Source organism: Lacerta agilis, chromosome 11, assembly GCF_009819535.1.
Source record: "Lacerta agilis isolate rLacAgi1 chromosome 11, rLacAgi1.pri, whole genome shotgun sequence".
In the NCBI taxonomy this organism is placed as follows: Eukaryota; Metazoa; Chordata; class Lepidosauria; order Squamata; family Lacertidae; genus Lacerta; species Lacerta agilis.
This window is the reverse complement of record NC_046322.1, coordinates 42,079,911-42,099,966: the sequence shown is the minus strand read 5'-3', so window position 1 is coordinate 42,099,966 and position 20,056 is coordinate 42,079,911. Positions and strand designations below refer to the sequence as shown.

General features: G+C 43.0%; 1 protein-coding gene across 2 annotated transcripts in view; it reads left to right on the top strand.

The window, feature by feature from the left end:
• MCC (MCC regulator of WNT signaling pathway) overlaps nt 1–20,056 on the top strand; it is a 221,733-nt gene that overhangs the window by 160,412 nt on the left and 41,265 nt on the right. For both annotated transcript variants that reach the window (XM_033164789.1, XM_033164790.1), the window contains 2 exons: nt 1,967–2,130; nt 9,498–9,704. In XM_033164789.1, the coding sequence (XP_033020680.1) occupies nt 1,967–2,130; nt 9,498–9,704 (371 nt within the window). The remainder of the gene's footprint in view (nt 1–1,966; nt 2,131–9,497; nt 9,705–20,056) is intronic.

The following is a 20,056-nucleotide window of genomic DNA, read 5'->3' as shown; positions in this document are numbered from 1 at the left end:
TCCATATTTACATATTGAGAACATCTGCTAATGCTTGCCCATTAAATCTGAGCTGGATGTGGATACAATTAATATAAAATTGGTATTGCAATAATAATTACCGGTATTTATCAGCAGATTCATGGAGAAAAAGACACTGTAATATTTGAAGCAGCAACTTTTACTCATACTAATGCCTTAGAGAATTAAAACATAATTGTCTGTTTAAAAGAATTAAACAATAAAATTCAGTGCTAAAATAAAATACTAAAATGTAAAACACTAGGTTTGTGAAAATTAATTGCCTCATCTTGCTTAACCCCAGCCTTGTAAGGGGCAGCCAATATTCATTTATGGAAAAATGCTCAGGTTCAGAATTATATGGGTCTCCAGTGGGAAGCAAATAACCCCTGTTTTTATCTGTGGTCAGCCATTGGTGAGCCAGAGCTCTGTTCTCTCTTTGAGAAGCATAGGCATAAAAATGCCCTGCAGGACATAACACAGTAATTATTCAAGAAAAAGAAATCGGCAGAAGAACAATGATGGAGACTAGAACAATGGAAAGCAGATGGGTCAGCAGCATATGCAAATGTTTGACAGTATGAACTTCACTTAAAAATAAGTCTTCCTTGTGTTAAACCTTTTTAGATTAAGTCATTACTCTTGATCAGCACATAGCAAAACGTTTCCAGCATTCCCAAACCGTCCAAGCAAGATTTTCTCTGGGCTATAATCAGAAATGGTTGCTTCCATCTCATTTTTGTGTAGCTCTCGTACCTATGAAAAAGAAATGGTTTATCATAGGATTACGTGCTACTGAGTCCAGCCCCTTCTCACCATTACCACTAGTGTGGGTCCAGGCTGACAGTCTAGATGTGCCGTAAGCAGGAAGCAAGATCTACACACTTGATGCTGTGGCAACATGCAGTTAGCATGCTGCATATAGTTGCAGATACCACGTTGCAGATATTATTTTAAAAAAGATGTTTGCAGAACAGATTACTCCTTTTTTATAAAGAATTTATTGGTTTTCCAAAAAAGATGACAAACATATAAAAACCATACAAACATACTACATACAAAATACAAAAAAAAACATACATAACACACATATTTACCTATCTTAATCTTATTTCAGGTCTTATTCCATGGACTTCCCCCGTTCTCTCTTCTGCGTTCAATTCTAATTTACTTTAGTAACTTTGTAACTACTTTAACAATCATTCACTATTATTCTTCATTTTCAAATAACATCTTATCTTATCTCTGTCAACTTATTTATACTCATAACTTCTAATACATATCAAATTAACTTCTTATATACTATTTTAACCTGACATTACATAGCTAACACCTATTAAAATCACTGTTTTCACTTCAAATGTCCAACTTTTCACGTTGTTTCAAATAGTCTTTAAATTTCTTCCAATCTTCTTGCACCTTCTCCTCCCTCTGGTCTCGGAGCTTCGCGGTCAGTTCTGCGAGTTCCATATATTCAATTAACTTCATCTGCCAATCTTCTACTGTTGGGAGCTACAGAACAGATTACTCCACTCATGCTCCATGCCACATGGGGGGGGGAATGTTGGAAGGCTACCAGGCAGTCTGTCTTGGGGGTCAGGGACGGGGATATTCCTTCCTGCTTCCAATAACATCACAAAATGATTCCCACCCCCCACCCCACCCCCCAGCCAATTCAGTCGCACGTGAAAGACTTCTTTGTTTGTGAGTATTTCCTGATCTTGAAAGTCAAGCACACAGATTTCAAGCTTGTCTAGTTGTTAGCCCCACAGTAAATTAGTAACTTTCAAGATTACCTTGTTGTTGTTTGTGCTTGGGAGATTGTGAAGAGAAATGTTTGCCTATTTGAGTTACCTCTTGCAGGTGTGCAGCCTTCTCCTCCCCACCCTCAAGATTAAGATTGAATGGAAACTCTGTCTATTGGTGACTTGGAATGTATTTCTGACATGTTCTTTCTGCCCCACAGATACCTGTAGTGACTTGAACTCCGAACTGCAGAGAGTGCTGACGGGACTGGAGAATGTTGTCTGTGGGAGGAAGAAGAGCAGCTGCAGTCTGTCTGTGGCAGATGTGGACAGACACATTGAACAGCTCACCACTGCCAGTGAACACTGTGATTTAGCCATTAAGGTGTGGAAACATTAGCTGGTTGCTAATCTTTACTATGTAATTTCTGACAGAATAGAGCATAATTTGTGTCATTCAATTTCCGGTAACAGTTGAGCAATAAAGCCCGTTTTACTGAAAGGATAATTAAGTCACAGAGACATCTTACCTATAAAAACGGGCTGAAAACTGGTTGTTGCGTGACATCTTATCTGCAAAGCTTTCTCTTGTCATTAAGCTAACCTGTTGTCACGTTACAGAATATTCACAAACATTTTAACTGTAGAGTGCCAATGTGTTGGCAATATATTGGCAAGGAGTTTTGTGCATCGTAGAGGCTTTAGATTGGCCTGTAGAGAAGGAAACCAGGCCCGAGAGGTAGAGAAATTAAAGGACATGGGAGTACAGATTCAGAAAAAAGGAAGAAAGAGAGTACAGTCTGAAGGAAAGGTAGATTGAGAAGGCCAGGCCGTTACATAGGGATGGGCGGAACTGGAAACAACCTACCGTAGCTATTCCTGAAGTCATTTCAGATATTATGTACTTGTCTCACTGGATGCTTAATTGTAGGTGGTTTCAGTAGTGTAGGGCCTTCAATGCAATAGGATATGATCTACCTGCGGTGCACACTGTGACAGTGATGGCATATGGTATTCTGTGCAATCCGACAACTACCGTGTTTCTCCTAAAATAAGACACCGTCTTATATTTTTTTTCGCTCAACAAAACACAGTATGGCTTATTTTCAGGGGATGTCTTATTTTAACCGTGTCGCATCGGTACGCTGCATAGCCACGCCTCTCCAGGCTGTTTTAATGGGAGGTACCATGTCACTATGGTTTATTTTCGGGGTATGGCTTATTTTTGGGGAACGGCTTATATTTTGCAAATGCATAGAAATCCTGCTATGGCTTATTTTAGGAGAAACAAGGTATGTATGGTTTAGCTGTAACATTTGACTTTCTAGCAAATAGGTTTGTTATAGATAAAGTTAGAAAGAAGCCACTGTGTTTATCTTCATTGGTTGTTTCCATTGTAGAACCTATGTTTGGTTTCTTCTTTTTCATCAATCTTTGTCAGATGAGCTCTCTGTGGAAGATATCCAAATGCAGAGAAATCATTCTGCATTTGCTAAGGAGTTTTAAATGAGAAACAGGATAGGTGAAAAGACCTCTTGTTCAAATATTACTCTATTTTCCTAGAATTTGTCTTAGATATAAGAGTTTAATGCCAGGTTATTAAGGTGCTCTTTTTCTAAGGTTGGTGTGTGGATGTTTTTTGGTGTGTGTATTTTTGAAAGAAAAAAGCACAATAAAATATTTTCCAGTTCTGGGAGCAACAATAACAGTAGTGTATGAATAAATGCAATACTGCTCTTTTCCTTTCACATAGAACATTTAAAAGGATGGCCTGTATGCAGAATCTGTTCAATGATTTTGCATCCTATTGTGTTCATGTCAGAAGCACTGTGCTTTTACTACTATGCTGTACAGTGGTACCTTGGTCTGCAACCGTTTTGGATTACAACCACGTCAAATCTGGAAGTGCGTGTCTCTTTTTTGGATTACAACCAATTTTTTTGGGGGGGGAGGCCCCATTGGCGAAAGCGTGCCTTGAGTTACAACCTGTTTTGGTTTAAAACCAGACCTCCAGAACGGATTGTGGTTCTAAACTAAAGTGCTACTGTATTTTGGAAGTCAGGGATTGCAGTTTGATTCGTCTTTTCCACCTCCCACATGTGAGGTCAAGAGGGAAGGCTGCAGCCTTCCCTTTCTTGCTGTGGTTACTACATTGGAAACTGCCAGGTAGATAGTAAGGGGCTGGCAGTAATCCTCAATTAATCCCTGAGAAGGTATACTTTAGCATTTGCTTTACTTTCACAATAAGTATGAGATGTGGCCTATAGGGAAAAGTTATGGAAGACAGAAGAGACACTCCAAAAATTCCTCTAAAGGGAGAGACGTCTGAGCGCATGTAGTTTGCATATAAAAGATGATTCACATAGACTCTTCTCACCTTCTGTACTTCCCTAAATTCCATATTTCATTGGCATTTTAAGAGAGACATTGTCAGAGCTATGAAAAGTCCCCTGGTGTATTTATTTTTGTACTTTGAATTGTGCAGCATAGCTAAAGCACACTGAAAAGCAGCTTAAAGTGCACATTTAGTTTTGAGTGTTAACAGTGCTGGTAAAATGTTTGACCAAAGTGAAATCTGGTAGTTTGTGTAAGTAAACATTTCCCTCCTTTGCAGACAGAAAGGGCCTTGAATCAAGATAGGTTATCTGATTGGTTATATACATATTTTTTTAATAAAAAAAAATGCCTTGCTTGTTTAGGATACTACTTTTTGCATAGGCTAAGCTCCAGCTAAGTGAGCTTCCTTGTGTAAGAAAGTATAAAAAGTTTGACTTTCCAGCTTAGCTACTTGTTCCCATCTCCTTTTTAGAAACAAGAAGTCTCAAAACAAAAAAAGGGTAGTGGAACTTGCAAAGCAGTGAAACCCCTTTCAACTCCATACCTGAAGTCAGGGGCAGAACAGTTGGGTTTGGTTTTTGGCAAAAATGGCTTTATGAGCTAAATGGAGAGGGCTGGAAGGCATAATGAAACCCACAGGCTGAATGCACCCTTCCCTTGGATTGTTGTTGGTGTTCAGTTGTTCAGTCGTGTCCGACTCTTCGTGACCCCATGGACCAGAGCACGCCAGGCACGCCTATCCTTCACTGCCTCCTGCAGTTTGGCTAAACTCATGTTAGTAGCTTCGAGAACACTGTCCAACCATCTCATCCTCTGTCGTCCCCTTCTCCTTGTGCCCTCCATCTTTCCCAACATCAGGGTCTTTTCCAGGGAGTCTTCTCTTCTCATGAGGTGGCCAAAGTACTGGAGCCTCAACTTCAGGATCTGTCCTTCTAGTGAGCACTCAGGGCCGATTTCCTTGAGAATGGATAGGTTTGATCTTCTTGCAGTCCATGGGACTCTCAAGAGTCTCCTCCAGCACCAGAATTCAAAAGCATCAATTCTACGGCGATTCTACGGCGATCAGCCTTCTTTATGGTCCAGCTCTCACTTCCGTACATTACTACTGGGAAAACCATAACTTTAACTATACAGACCTTTGTCGGCAAGGTGATGTCTCTGCTTTTTAAGATGCTGTCTAGGTTTGTCATTGCTTTTCTCCCAAGAAGCAGGCGTCTTCTAATTTCGTGACTGCTGTCACCATCTGCAGTGATCATAGAACCCAAGAAAGTGAAATCTCTCACTGCCTCCATTTCTTCCCCTTCTATTTGCCAGGAGGAGATGGGACCAGTGGCCATGATCTTAGTTTTTTTGATGTTGAGCTTCAGACCATAATTTGCACTTTCCTCTTTCACCCTCATTAAAAGGTTCTTCAATTCCTCCTCACTTTCTGCCATCAAGGTTGTATCATCAGCATATCTGAGGTTGTTTGGGAATTAAGATTAGAACCTTGGATTAGAACCTTTTAAACAGGAGCACCCCATATACTGAATTCATTGCCTAGGAAGGCCCATCTTGACCCTACGCTGCCCTCTTTTAGGATATATACTCATAGCAAATTCATTCTTCACATGTGGCTCATTTATATAGCTTTCATATTTTCCATGTGGAAAACATCAGAAAGCTTGGAGGAACCCCAAGATCTGCAGAAGTACCCCCCCCAAAAAAAGTTTGAGGAACAAGACCTAAGATGAGGCCTAAATAATGTTAACTGAGTGTTGGAGTAGGGGGACAGAAAACCATTGGGGGTGTGTGTGGAGTGGAGTATCTTGGAAGAGGGTAGGGCAGGCAGTTTGGCTGAGTGGAACACTGAACTGAAACAGTCCACACTTTAAAGAAATTTATACCCTTCTTTTCATCATATGTCTAAAAGTAGCTCGCAGAAAGAAAAATACAGTATACAAAATTTGGGGTGCAAGACAGTTTGAGCATATTGCAGTGATCCTGGCCCGACTGCCTGGCTGCCAGTTAGCTTCTGGGCCCAAGTCAAAGTGCTGGTTTTGACCTTTTTCCAGTTTTTTTCAGAGGGGAATGGAAATTTTCGGGGGGGGGGGGGGAGCTACATTAGCACTTCTTTTTTCTTTTCCAGATTGAAAGTCATTCTGTTACTTTAGAAACATAAAATATAACTATGGACAATTTTAATGGGCATAAAATTACCACAACTAGCATATTAAAAATATAGTGTATCCAAACAATTATTACAAACAGAATTTACTTTTAAAATAATATTTATTTGTATTTGTAACAAATGGAGCAACAATCTCCTGAACTGTTTACTAGTTTATGTGGAACAACAACAATAACAAAACTCCACAAAACAATTAAAAAAACAACAACAGAAGTAACAATTATTCATATTTCCTCTCCACAGTGTTTAAAAAACATTCTCATAAAAACAACTGAAGAAGGAAGTGGGACTAAATTTCAATGAATGGGCATGAAAATTAATCAGAATCATTTTCTGAGCTGTAATGATCAGTATCAGTTTCAGTCTCTGCTTCTGCATCTACTCTGTTGTGTCTGTCATGATCACAGTTATTGTGGACTTCTAAAAATTGAATGTTTGCTCGGATTGAAACAATTTTTCGTTAAAAAATGGAAAAAACGGGGTTTTTTTCAAATTTTTCATGGTTTTTTTTCTGGGCCTTCACATCTCTACCTAGCACCTTCGTTACATATCTTTAGTTGCCAGATGAAAACATTCCTCTCACCCCAGGCCTTCCATAGAGTTGGGTCTGCTGTACCAAAGTTATGACTCCTTATTGGTGTCAGCCATGCTTCTGGTCAATTGGGCTTCACTAATAGCGCTCCTGCAGATGATTTCAGTGTTGGGACATATGGGGTAAAGTGGGTTGTCTGAGCCCAAATTGTTCAGGCTTTTGTATGCTACTACAAGAAGCTTTAACTTGGCCGACTCAATAGTAGACAGGAAGCCAGTGTAGGTCCTTCAACACTGGTGCCACGTTCTGGCAATATGGTAGTCTATTTCCATCATCAGTCTAGCTGCAAGATTCTGCACTAGCTGAAACTTCTGGGCCGTGCATGCAGACTTAATTTTAACTATTTTAAATGGTATTGATTTATTCTGTGTGTTTTGGTATTACGTGTTATACTTTGTAAAAGCATTGCTGGGAAGCAAAGTAGAAGTATCGTTACTATATACATTCTTATTCCGGTCAAGTTATTTTCATCCTCTTTGGGTTTTCCTCTGTATTGTACTTCTTGTCAAAGGGAAGAATTTAGGTGCCTTGTGCTTCTTTACTTCTCCCAAAGGGTTCTTGTTTTATTTCTTCCGTCACACTTCAAAAATGAAGTTCACCCACGCATCCAGAATGCCGAAACCTCTGTGGATGGAGGTTGATGGATTTAGTTTCAGAACTTATCTTTTATGACACGTTGCTTCGCTAGGTATTGGAAATGATGAGGAAAATGCGTAGTCATATCTCAAGATGCGTTCGCTTCACGTTGCGTTTCTTTCTGGTTACGAACATGGCAAACCTGGAAGTGTTTACTTCTGTGTTCACCGCTTCGCGCATTTGCAGGAATGATGTTTGCGCATGCGCAGGAGTGCTCTATCACGTCACGCACATGTGCAGAAGTGGTGCTCTACTTATGTACTTTTTGGGGTGCAAACAGCACCCCGGAATGGATCACGTCCATAAGTAGAGGTAACACTGTATATAAATATAATGAATGAATGAATGAATGAATGAATGAATAATGAGCTAACCAGGAAAATAATCCAGAAATAAACCTTCCTGCAAACATAATGGTAGGTTTCATTGTTTGAAACGAAGAACTAACTAAAATAAAATGTGCTTCTTATGTTCATTTCCACCCACATGCAGTCTAGTTCCTCCTATGAAAGAGGAACTGTATGAAGTGGATTGCTGCTTTTGCCAACTAATTTTCTACTTAAAATGCTACTGCCTCTTACTTAGGCAGTGTGTTGCAGATTTCCCCAGTTCAGCACTCTTTGGTTGCAGGCTTGGATAGTTTTGTCTCTGTTGCTGAGCTTTGACATCTTCCAGTGGAAATACAGAGCATTTCCTTAAATCAGGACTCAGGCATGTGCAGCTAGTAGATTTAAATGGCAGTATGGCACACCTTTCAGTCTGAATGTTTACGGTGGGGCAGACTGCTTCTATCCTATCCTTCACTAACATAAGATGTAGTTCGTAGAGCATGAGACCTTAATCTCAGGCTTGTGGGTTCAAACCCTACGTTGGGCAAAATATTCCTCCATTGCAGGAGGTTGGCCTAGGTCAGGCAAGGCCAAACGTGGCCCTCCAGATGTTTTCTGACTACAACTCCCATCATCCCTACCTAACAGGACCAGTGGTCAGGGATGATGGGAATTGTAGTCCCAAAACAGCTGGAGGGCCCAGTTTGGCCATGCCTGGCCTAGGTCATCCTCGTGGTCGCTTTCAGCTCTACAATTCTATGATTCTAATGGCAACCAACATGCACAGCTTTAAAAGTGGTTTAGATATATCTGTGGAGCATAAGATTAGCCATTATGATGGCAGACTGCTTCTTGTATCAGAGGCAATATGTTCCTGAATACCAGTTGCTGAAAGAAGGTGGGAGACAGGTGAAAAACCACCTGAGAGGTCACGTGACCTTTCTAGAGGGCTTTAAAAGCTCTTACCAGCCTTTTGGAAGATTTGTGAGGGCTTTGGAAGAACCTGCAAGATTCCTGCAATCTCGCCTGCTCAGCTTGGCAGCATCGGACAGGTAGAAATGGTGTCACACAGGAAAGCAGTTTTGGGGGGTCCCTCTGACTTTGCGTGCAGACCCCTGTAACTTAAGTCCTTTACAAGTTTCAGGCCTTAGTGTATTGCCTTCATGTCTTGTGCATGGACCTCCCAAAGGCATTTGGGAGAAAAGGTTGCTGGATTTGATGGGCCTTTGGTCTGATCCAGCAGGCATCTTCTAATGTTCTCAAAGCCTCCAGTCAGTGATCTGCAACATTTTTGTTTGTGGGTTGTCGCCACTCATCTGGTTAACTGCGGCTTTGGTTTTGCTCAATTAGTTCACCAAAGCAGCAGTCCACTTTGTATATCAACTGATTTAACTGATTAAGTGGGATGCACGCTCTTTCCTGTTTTTCACCTTAATTAGTGTGTTCAATGCCTAATGCACTCTATAAATGCCACAGGTTTGCAGTTGCTTCCATTAATATAACAAGATGTAAACAAAAATGACCATTTTTTAAAAAATTGCTTCATTTTTTTCAAAACAACGCTGGCATTTGCTAATTAAAATGGCTTCTGTAAAATGGAAAAGAGCAGATTTAAATATGTCAATTAGTGTGAATAATACGTTTAGTGTTTCGTGTATGAATTATTGTTCCTTTAAAATATTCTGCAGACAGTCGAAGAGATTGAAGGTGTGCTCGGGAGGGACCTGTATCCCAACCTGGCTGAAGAGAGGTCTCGCTGGGAAAAGGAACTCGCGGGCTTGAGGGAAGAGAACGAGAGCCTTACGGCAATGCTGTGCAGCAAGGAGGAGGAGCTAAACAGGACGAAGGCCACCATGAATGCCATCCGGGAGGAACGAGACAGATTGCGCAGAAGGGTGAGGCCAATAACCACTTATACGCCACACACCGCTATAGAAATGTCAAGAATATTTTGTCAGAATATAAAAGGAGTTGCAAGCAGGCAGGATCCTCGCTTCCAGGCTCCATTTCTCAAAGCATTTACTGTTTTGCTTCCTCATCTGCCGTGTAGTTCTAATGGATTCTTTCTTCAACCTCTTGAGTTTCTTCAGTTGCCCAGCCTCATCTGGTCAGCACATTATCATATACAGGTGTCCCCTAATTTACGTGTGACCGACTCATGCATGACCACAATTTTAGTTATGGTTGTCGTTGGGTTTTTTGATAGTGTTTTTCGACTGGATTGGGGAGAGAGCGGCAGAAAGGGGTTTAGAGGCTTTTTAGAGAGTGCTGCCCACTTAGGCGCTTTTCACCTATGCACACGGCAGCCCAGAACATAACCCCCATGGAAGTAGGGGTGCACCTGTATAGAGATTTGAATTGGGAAGACTTGATAGAAGGCTTGACCTTTCCTTGAACAACCAATATACCAAATGATAACTCTTTTCGGAAAATTTCAATGTGATGTGCTGAAGCATGCTTTGTTGTTGTTGTTGTTGTTGGTGGTGGTGGTGGTTATCCACACACAGACACACATACACACCACCATTCATCTGAAGATCACAGGGCGGTTTACAGTATTAAAACACAAAAATACAGTACCGGGTATATAAAAAATTAAAAAATTGTCCAGTAGCACCTTAGAGACCAACTCAGTTTGTTCTGGGTATAAGCTTTCGTGTGAATCTGAAGAAGTGTGCATGCACACAAAAGCTTATACCCAGAACAAACTGAGTTGGTCTCTTAAGGTGCTACTGTACAATTTTTAAATTTTTAAATTAATTTTGACTGCGTCAGACCAACATGGCTACCTACCTGAAACAAAAATATATAACACAGTAACAAACAAAAACAATAACACCCACACCCAAGTTTAAAAGGCCATAGATTAGATAATTAGCCAAAGGTGAAGAGTAATGTTTTTGCCAGGAGAACTTCCCTTTATTGTATCTAAGATGCAATAAATAACACGGGAGCTTGTGCATAAACACGCTAGTAGAAATATACAGCAGATCTTCATCTGTTTCAACAATATATGCAGGGCCCCAGGTTCCCCATCCCTTTTCTAGAGTACAGTCGTACCTTGGTTATCGAACAGAATGCGTTCCAGAAGTCCGTTCGACTTCTGAAACGTTCAGAAACCAAGGCGCTGCTTCTGATTGGCTTCCGATTGTGCAGGCGCACTGGAAACAATAGCGGAAGCCGCATTGAGTGTTCGACTTCCAAAAAAAGTTCGAAAACCGGAAACACTCACTTCCGGGTTTCGATCGTTTGGGAGCCGAAATGTATGAGACAACGAATATACAACTGTATATTCCAATGTGGAACTCTCCTCTTCGCATTCCCCTTGTGAACACAAGAAGTCTAAAGTGTTTTTGTTGCGCTAATTCAATTTGTGTTGGAGTTAGAAGAAAACCAGTCTTCTCTTAATTTGAAGCAGTTCTCCTAAACCGGTGACTGAATGGTTAATTTCTGGCTTAAGTCCTTGTTGATTGTATGGATTATTGTTGTCCAAGGATCATCAAAAAAACTAATTTCTAAAGGCACTTGTGGTTTTTTCTGTGCTGTGTTAGACTTTGTCATTCACTATTTTCACACTTGTGGTATTCATTTGCAGAAAACATCTCACTCAAAGCTTCGGTCGAGCACAGTCTAATGTGTGTGTGCGCGTTTAGTTACTGAAACAGATTGCATGTGTAACCTTCTTTGTTGTTTAATTAGATAACCAGAGCTGTAACATTCTAAAAGTGTACTCAAAGCAGTTGTATGAATGTGTGTTGAAGTCTCATCTGCCAGGATTTTTAGCTCTCTGAGGGGTAAGCTACAGTTCCCAGGATTCTTGAGGAAGCCATGCTTATAAGTGGGTTAAACCACTGAGCCTAGGGCTTGCCAATCAGAAGATCAGCGGTTCAAATCCCCGCGATGGGGTGAGCTCCCATTGCTTGGTCCCTGCTCCTGCCAACCTAGCAGTTCAAAAGCACGAAGTGCAAGTAGATAAATAGGTACCGTTCCGGCGGGTAGGTAAACGGCGTTTCCGTGTGCTTCTCTGGTTCGCCAGAAGCAGCTTAGTCATGCTGGCCACATGACCTGGAAGCTGTACGCTGGCTCCCTCGGCCAGTAAAGCGAGATGAGCACCGCAACCCCAGAGTTGTCCGCGACTGGACCAAATGGTCAGGGTCCCTTTACCTTACCTTTTATGCTTATAAGTATGCTTTAGATAATGCATGGTGTGGGTGTGATCTTCATTCCTCCATGTGACCTTCCTTTGCCCCTCACCCTATACCTCTTAAGGCCTCATCCTTTCCCTTCTTGTTCGGTGTTCCATGCGCATCTTCCTGCAGCCCAAAATGAATCTGAAGGTTGCAGTCTAGTCTTGTTTCTGAGACTGTAACTCTTAGGTATCTATACGATGGCTCCAGCAAAGGCTGCCTTAATCTACCTATGTTTGAGCATTGGCACATTTATGTATCCTTGCATGCAGGAAAAATCACAGGCGTTTTGTAGGGTGTTTCTTTTTTTCATTTCAAGGAAGAACACTTGTTGGCAGTGGGAATGCATGTTAATCGTGTTCACTTAAATATATTTACCACTTCTGGCCAAAGCGTTAAAGCAGCCCTCTCTTACTCTCCTTGTGTACATTTTTTTTGCTGTGGGATCGTAAGACCTATTTGAAAGAGGTTTAATTCAGATCTGTGTCTTTGAGATTTTTTGTTTATACTTTGGATCCAGCCCAAATCTGTTTTTCAAGGTACAGTGGTGCCCCGCTAGACGAAAATAATTCGTCCCGCGAAAAATTTTCGTCTAGCGGGGTTTTCGTCTTGCGGAGTCGGCAATGGGGAGCTGCGCTCCGCAAAACGGAAAAAAAAAAGACGAAATTTTTTCGTCTTGCGAGCAGCCCCATAGACTTTTTCGTCTAGCGGGCAGCCTCCCGCTAGACGAATTCTTTCGTCTAGCGAGTTTTCGTCTAGCGAAGCATTCGTCTAGCGGGGTACCACTGTAGTAAAGATGATATATTGTCTTAAACTGGCCTGTCCAGAAAGGAGATGCATGAACAATCATCAGTTTCCATCTAGCCTTGTGGCAGTCTTAATAGCCTTTTGTGCCAGCTGGTGGGAGAGTTAAGGTTCATTACCCAGAGGAAGAGTACACAAGTGTTTTTCTGAGGTTCAGATGTTTAATTCCCCTACTGTTTACTTCCACCTCCATTCCTTTCTTCCTTGGATGCTTATTAGAGCTTCTTTCTTCTACCCTGTTCTCCAACAGCTGATCTTAATTAGATAAATTAGCCTGGTTATATAGACCTGTCTTCTTACTGACACACAGTTGACACATGATTGACACACTGCTGGGTATTCTAACCACGGTGTTGCTGAAAATTAATCACCAGACCAGCAGATTGTCACAGTCAGAAAGCAGAAAGGGGAGAAATGTGGATGTAAAAGTTACATTTCCGGAAGGGTAGTTCTGCAAAAAGAGCAACGCATGTTGGTGCACCTTAAAAGCTAACAAATTTATTACAACAAAAGAAGTGTGCATGCACTTCTGAAGAAGTGTGCATGCACATGAAAGCTCATGCGAAGAACAAACTTAGTTGGTGTCTAAGGTGCTACTGGAAGGATTTTATTTTTTATTTTTTATTTTTATTTTTTTATTTTGTTTTGACTATGGCAGACCAACACGGCTACCTACTTGTAACTAAATTTATTACAGTATAAGGTTTCATGGACCACATTCCACTTAATCAGATACTAAGATAGCTAAAAATGTTTTGAAATTTGACAAGAAATAACATCAAATCCTGTGTTGTCTTTGCATCAAAGGGATCTGGTTTGTAAGAATGAACTTTTGTAACTGTTTCTTTTTGTGACTATGTTTTCCAAGTGTTCATGTATTTTTTATTCCACAATCATTTTTGCAGAAGTCATTGCAGGCCTAATAAGAAAGGATTGTGATGTTGAAAGGAATTCAAGTTAGTTTATAGCTATGGATATCTTCAGAGAACTGTGGGTAACCCAAAGGAATAATCTTTTTCTACAAAACTACTAAATGTGTGGAAGCTTTGAACTCTTTTTTGGGGGGGGGGCAGCCGGTCATTGTAGCTCAGGGCAACTTTTCATCCCAAGTGAGCCACCCACCGAATTAAATCTCCATATTGTAAATTAAAGTGTTTGCAATATATTCAGTATAATTTAATATACACAGTTAATATAGCTAATGAAATATATATAATTACACAATGTATTTTATATTTTAATTATTAAACAAATTTAATACACAAACAGATGTATATGCTTTCATTAACAACTCACACAAATATTTTAAGTCCCTATTTTGGCAGCCCTTGGCAACATTAGAGAAAAAAACCCTGAAGGGAGAAGATGATACAAAGCCCTGATGCCAGGCAGGAGGAGGGAATTTGCTTCCCCAACCCATTGCTGGGGTGGCGGGGCATTTCACCCCAGGTGCTAAAATGCCTTGGGCTGCCCCTGAACACATATCCACAGCTTAGGTAGGGGCTGCTGCAGAGAAGGCCATTTCCTTGTCTTCCACATCCTGAGCTTCTGAGGATGATGGAACAATCAACAAGGCACCCTCCACTTCTCTTAGCATCCAAGATGGTCTGTAGGAAAGGAGGCGGCCTTTCAGATATGTGGGGCCTGGGTTGTTTAGGGCTTGTAGCCTTGAATTGGCCCTGGAGACCGACTGGAAACCAGAGCAGCTGTTTCAAAACAGAGGCTATATGAGATCTGAAAGATTCCATGTAATGTCGTTGTTTATAATCATTGATAAACTTGTTCCCCATGGGTGCGTCTGATCCCCACAACTTATGGCAATGAATGGCTTAAAAAAAACGTCGTCCCTACTGCGCTTTTGTTCTTTTCCCCACCCCACATCTGTTAACCTCTCTCTAAGAGAGACGAGCAGGGTCACAGTATGGTAGGATCTTCTTGGGGATGCAAAAGAAACTGCTTTGTAACCAAAGAGGAGTGCTTTCTTCCCTTCAGTGTTGAACATTAAAATTTGAAGGGACAATTCCAGATCGGTAATCACAGAATTGATCATTACTTCTACCTTTATCCTTCTTTTGGGTTACTGGAAAATAGTGAAGTCTTGTGCTGTAAACTGTATGCTAATTTGGTGAACAGTGGGTTTATTTCCCTTGAGAAGAGTCTGTTTATTACAGATATCCATGTCAGCCACACTATGTAATGGTGAGCACTAGGGAGTTTATCTGCATCTGTAATGCAGTCAATAGCTGCCACACAAATAAATGTTTTCTTTGACCTACTAAATATTTTATATATGCATCCGTGAACCAAGAGTCACTTTATATTATTTCCCCAGAGGGTGAGGAAAGGAGCCTTTGCAAAAAAAATATGTTTTTTGTTTGTTTTACACACACTAAATTGGGTAGATAGAAGTAGTTGGAGCCGAGCAAATCAATAGGGCTGTTGCTTTAGCCCAGTGTCTGTAATCAAACAAAGTGCTCTCAATGGGGTTTCGGAGGCTTGTTAGAGGTTTAATTAAATTAGATATTTAATGCATTCAGTTAACAGATTGTGCTGCTTTGCAGTGCAATAACTAAGAAATGACATGTGTATGGATTTTTATCCCTCGCAGGTCATTAGTAAATGAGGTAATTACTTACTTCTGTAGGGTGTCCATAATGTAGTTTTACCACTGTGCAAAATAGCCATAGACAAAGAGCACCCTGAATACTGGAGTTGTGACCTGTAGAAACAGCTTCTACCAAAATATGCATATTTGTTTTGGGGCAAACACATGGACTGCTTATTTCAAGGAAAGCAATAACATGTAAAATGCTCTATATGGCAACTCTGTCTGCAGGAAGATCTAGTTTCTCTGTAAGCTCAGTGCAAAATCTAGGGGAGCAAGCAAGCTGAATGGTAATATTGCCTGGCCAAAGTCTACAAATGTTCTGCTCTCCTAGCACTTCAGTCTGCCATGTCGGGTGTGCATGTGTGTTTGTTTAAATGCACACCATACAGTGATTGGTTCTCTTTCTCTACTTTGGAATGACCTTAGATAAATAATCTTGAAAATTCATGTAAACCAAAGAAGAGTCAGACTGAAAGCATGCAGACCAGTGTAATAGTTGATTATAACTCAGTTAAACACCAGTAGGAGGCAAAGTATTTGTTTTATCAAGGAAACTAAAATCTCTTAGTTCTTCATGGGAAACCCCCAAAAACGATTTAAACAGAGCTGAATAAGTGAAATTATAGACTGACTCTTTTTCCTTTGAGCTTCTTGCCAGGAGGAAGAAAACACTTGAACTAGCTTAACAGCCTAAAGTGGTTCTGTCTTAGTTGCAAGTTGGACTATTTTCATTAACCAAGAGTCATTTTGACAGTTACATAGTAAGGTATAGGTAAAAGGTAAAGGACCCCCTGGACGGTTAAGTCCACAGAACACCATGACGGAAACCAGAGCACACAGAAACGCCGTTTACCTTCCCGCCACAGCTTTACCTATTTATCTACTTGCACTGACGTGCTTTCGAACTGCTAGGTTGGCAGGAGCTGGGACAGAGCAACGGGAGCTCACCTTGTTGTGGGGATCCGAACCACTGACCTTCTGATCAGCAAGCCCAAGAGCTCAGTGGTTTAGACCACAGCGCCACCCACGTCCAGTTAGATATTATAGGTCTGTACACTGGGCGGTCATTGCAGATACGGATGTGACTTCAGTCTGCTCAACATCAAAAAAACTAAGATCATGGCCACTGGTCCCATCACCTCCTGGCAAATAGAAGGGGAAGAAATGGAGGCAGTGAGAGATTTCACTTTCTTGGGTTCCATGATCACTGCAGATGGTGACAGCAGTCACGAAATTAGAAGACGCCTGCTTCTTGGGAGAAAAGCAATGACAAACCTAGACAGCATCTTAAAAAGCAAAGACATCACCTTGCCAACAAAGGTCCGTATAGTTCAGTGTTTTTCAACCTTTTTTGGTCAAAGGCACACTTGTTTCATGAAAAAAATCATGAGGCACACCACCATTAGAAAATGTTAAAAAAAATTAACTCTGTGCCTATATTGACTATATATAAAGTAATTTCCCACGGCACACCAGGCAACATCTCGCGGCACACTAGTGTGCCGCGGAACAGTGGTTGAAAAACACTGGTATAGTTAAAGCTATGGTTTTCCCAGTAGTAATGTACGGAAGTGAGAGCTGGACCATCAAGAAGGCTGATCGCCGAAAAATTGATGCTTTTGAATTATGGTGCTGGAGGAGACTCTTGAGAGTCCCATGGACTGCAAGAAGATCAAACCTAACCATTCTCAAGGAAATCGGCCCTGAGTGCTCACTAGAAGGACAGATCCTGAAGTTGAGGCTCCAGTACTTTGGCCACCTCATGAGAAGAGAAGACTCCCTGGAAAAGACCCTGATGTTGGGAAAGATGGAGGGCACAAGGAGAAGGGGACGACAAAGGATGAGATGGTTGGACAGTATTCTCGAAGCTACTAACATGAGTTTGGCCAAACTGCGGGAGGCAGTGAAGGATAGGCGTGCCTGGCGTGCTCTGGTCCATGGGGTCACGAAGAGTCGGACACGACTGAACGACTGAACAACAACAACAACAACAACAACAGGATGGCTGGGGCAGGTTCCACAGGGGGGGTAGTCTTGGAAAGACACCCGATCTCAGTGATCATGGGCAGGAGGAGGAGTCACGCTAAGACCAGATCATGTCATTACCGAGGAGGCAGGTTTAGTCGTTGTCTGAGGACTATCCCTGCCTCCAGGTCTGGTCCTGACCGGATGGATACTGGAATCAGCAGGGGATACCCACATGACCTGAAAGTGTTGCTGTGTAATGCCAGGTCAATGATTAACAAAACCACTGCCATCCACGACTTGATTGTGGATGGAGGATTTGACCTGGCATGTGTAACAGAGACTTGGTTGGATGAAGCAGATGGGCCTGTCCTTGCCGCTGCTTGTCCACCAGGTTTCTCTTACGCACAGCAACCCAGGCCATCTGGGCGGGGAGGGGGGGGTTGCAGTGATTTTAGGAAGTCATTAGTTTGCACCAGGCGTCCTATTGGGAAGACCCAGTTTTCTGAGTGCATGTTCTGGAAGTTGGGCAATAGGGGCAGTACAGGATTCCTTTTGGTGTACCGACCTCCCCGCTGCACCAAGGATTCCCTGCCCGAGCTGCTTCAGGTCGTGGGGGCTCCTGGAGACACCTAGTTTGGTTGTCTTAGGGGATTTTAACATCCATGCCGACACGACCTTACAAGGGGCCGCTCGGGACTTCGTGGAAAGCATGGCCTCCATGGGGCTGTCCCTGAATAAGTCTGGTCCAACTCATAGCCGTGGACATGCCTTAGACCTGGTGTTTACCTCTATGGATGTTGGTGATCTGACACTAAGTAAAAGTGAAACAAAAGAAGTGCCATGGTCAGATCACTTCCTGGTGCAACTGGACTTCTCTGCGACCCTTCCCCTCTGCAGGGAGGTGGGACCGATTCAGATGGTCCGCCCCCGCTACTTAATGGATCCAATTGGCTTCCAGAGAGTGGTAGGGGATGCATTATCCCATGCTGATGGCCTTTCAGTTGATTCCCTGGTGGCCCGCTGGAATGCGGAGTTAACCGGGGCTATTGACTGTCTGGCTCCGAAGCGTCCTCTCCGATTGCATGGAGCCCGGACAGCTCCGTGGTTTTCCCCGGAGCTGAGGGCGATGAAACAGTCGCTGAGACGGCTAGAGCGCCGGTGGCGGAAAACTCATTCTGAATCAGACCGGACACGGGTTAGAGCTCAACTTCGAGCCTACCAAGTGGCAATGGCGACAGCGAAGAGGACCTTCTTCGCTGTTTCTATTGCATCTGCAGAAAACAGCAGCAGGAGACTCTTCCAGGTGGTTCGCAACCTAGCAGAACCACCTTTGTCACCGGGGTCTGGTAGGGACCCCAAGATCTCCTGCAATGCTTTTGCAAAGTTTTTTGCAGATAAAGTCGCTCAGATTCAGAAGGAGGTAGACTCCACCGTGGGAGCAGGGCCGGGGCGGGAGAGTGCTAGAGCCCTGTCTAGTCATGTTTCATGGGATCAATTCCAATCTGTTACCTCCAAGGATGTGGACAGGCTGCTTGGACGAGTGAAACCGACCACCTGTCTCCTAGATCCTTGCCCATCCTGGCTTATAAAAGCTAGCCGGGAAGGGCTGGGCGATGGGCTCTGCGCGGTGGTGAATGCTTCCCTCTGTGAGGGAATCTTTCCAGACCCGCTGAAAGAGGCGGTCATTAAACCGCTTCTTAAAAAAACATCTCTAGACCCGGCCAATATGGCCAACTATCGCCCAGTCTCAAATTTACCATTCTTGGGCAAGGTGATTGAGCGGGTGGTTGCTGAACAACTCCAAGCACGCCTGGAAGATGCGGACCATTTGGATCCCTTCCAATCAGGATTCAGGCCTCATCATGGGACTGAAACTGCCTTGGTCGCGCTGGTTGATGATCTCCGGCGGGCTAGGGACAAAGGTGAGAGCTGTTTCCTGGTTCTGCTGGATCTCTCAGCGGCCTTTGACACCATCGACCATAACTCCTTCTGGACCGGCTAGAGGGGTTGGGAGCTGGGGGCACTGTTATACAGTGGTTTCGCTCTTTCCTCCTGGGCCGTGTTCAGAAAGTGGTGGTGGGGGATGAGTGTTCAGACCCCTGGGCTCTCACTTGTGGGGTGCCTCAGGGTTCTGTCCTCTCCCCCATGCTTTTTAATATCTATATGAAGCCGCTGGGAGAGATCATCAGGGGGTTTGGGTTGGGTGTTCATCAATATGCAGATGACACCCAGCTCTACCTCTCTTTTAAATCAGAACCAGTGAAGGCGGTGAAGGTCCTGTGTGAGTGCCTGGAGGCTGTTGGAGGATGGATGGCGGCTAACAGATTGAGGTTGAATCCTGACAAGACAGAAGTACTGTTTTTGGGGGACCGGTGGCGGGCGGGTGTGGGGGGCTCCCTGGTCCTGAATGGGGTAACTGTGCCCCTGAAGGACCAGGTGCGCAGCCTGGGAGTCATTTTGGACTCACAGCTGTCCATGGAAGCGCAGGTTAATTCTGTGTCCAGGGCGGCTGTCTACCAGCTCCATCTGGTACGCAGGCTGAGACCCTACCTGCCCGCGGGACTGTCTTGTCAGAGTGGTGCATGCTCTGGTTAATCTCCCGCTTGGACTACTGCAATGCGCTCTACGTGGGGCTACCTTGGAAGGTGACCCGGAAACTGCAATTAATCCAGAATGCGGC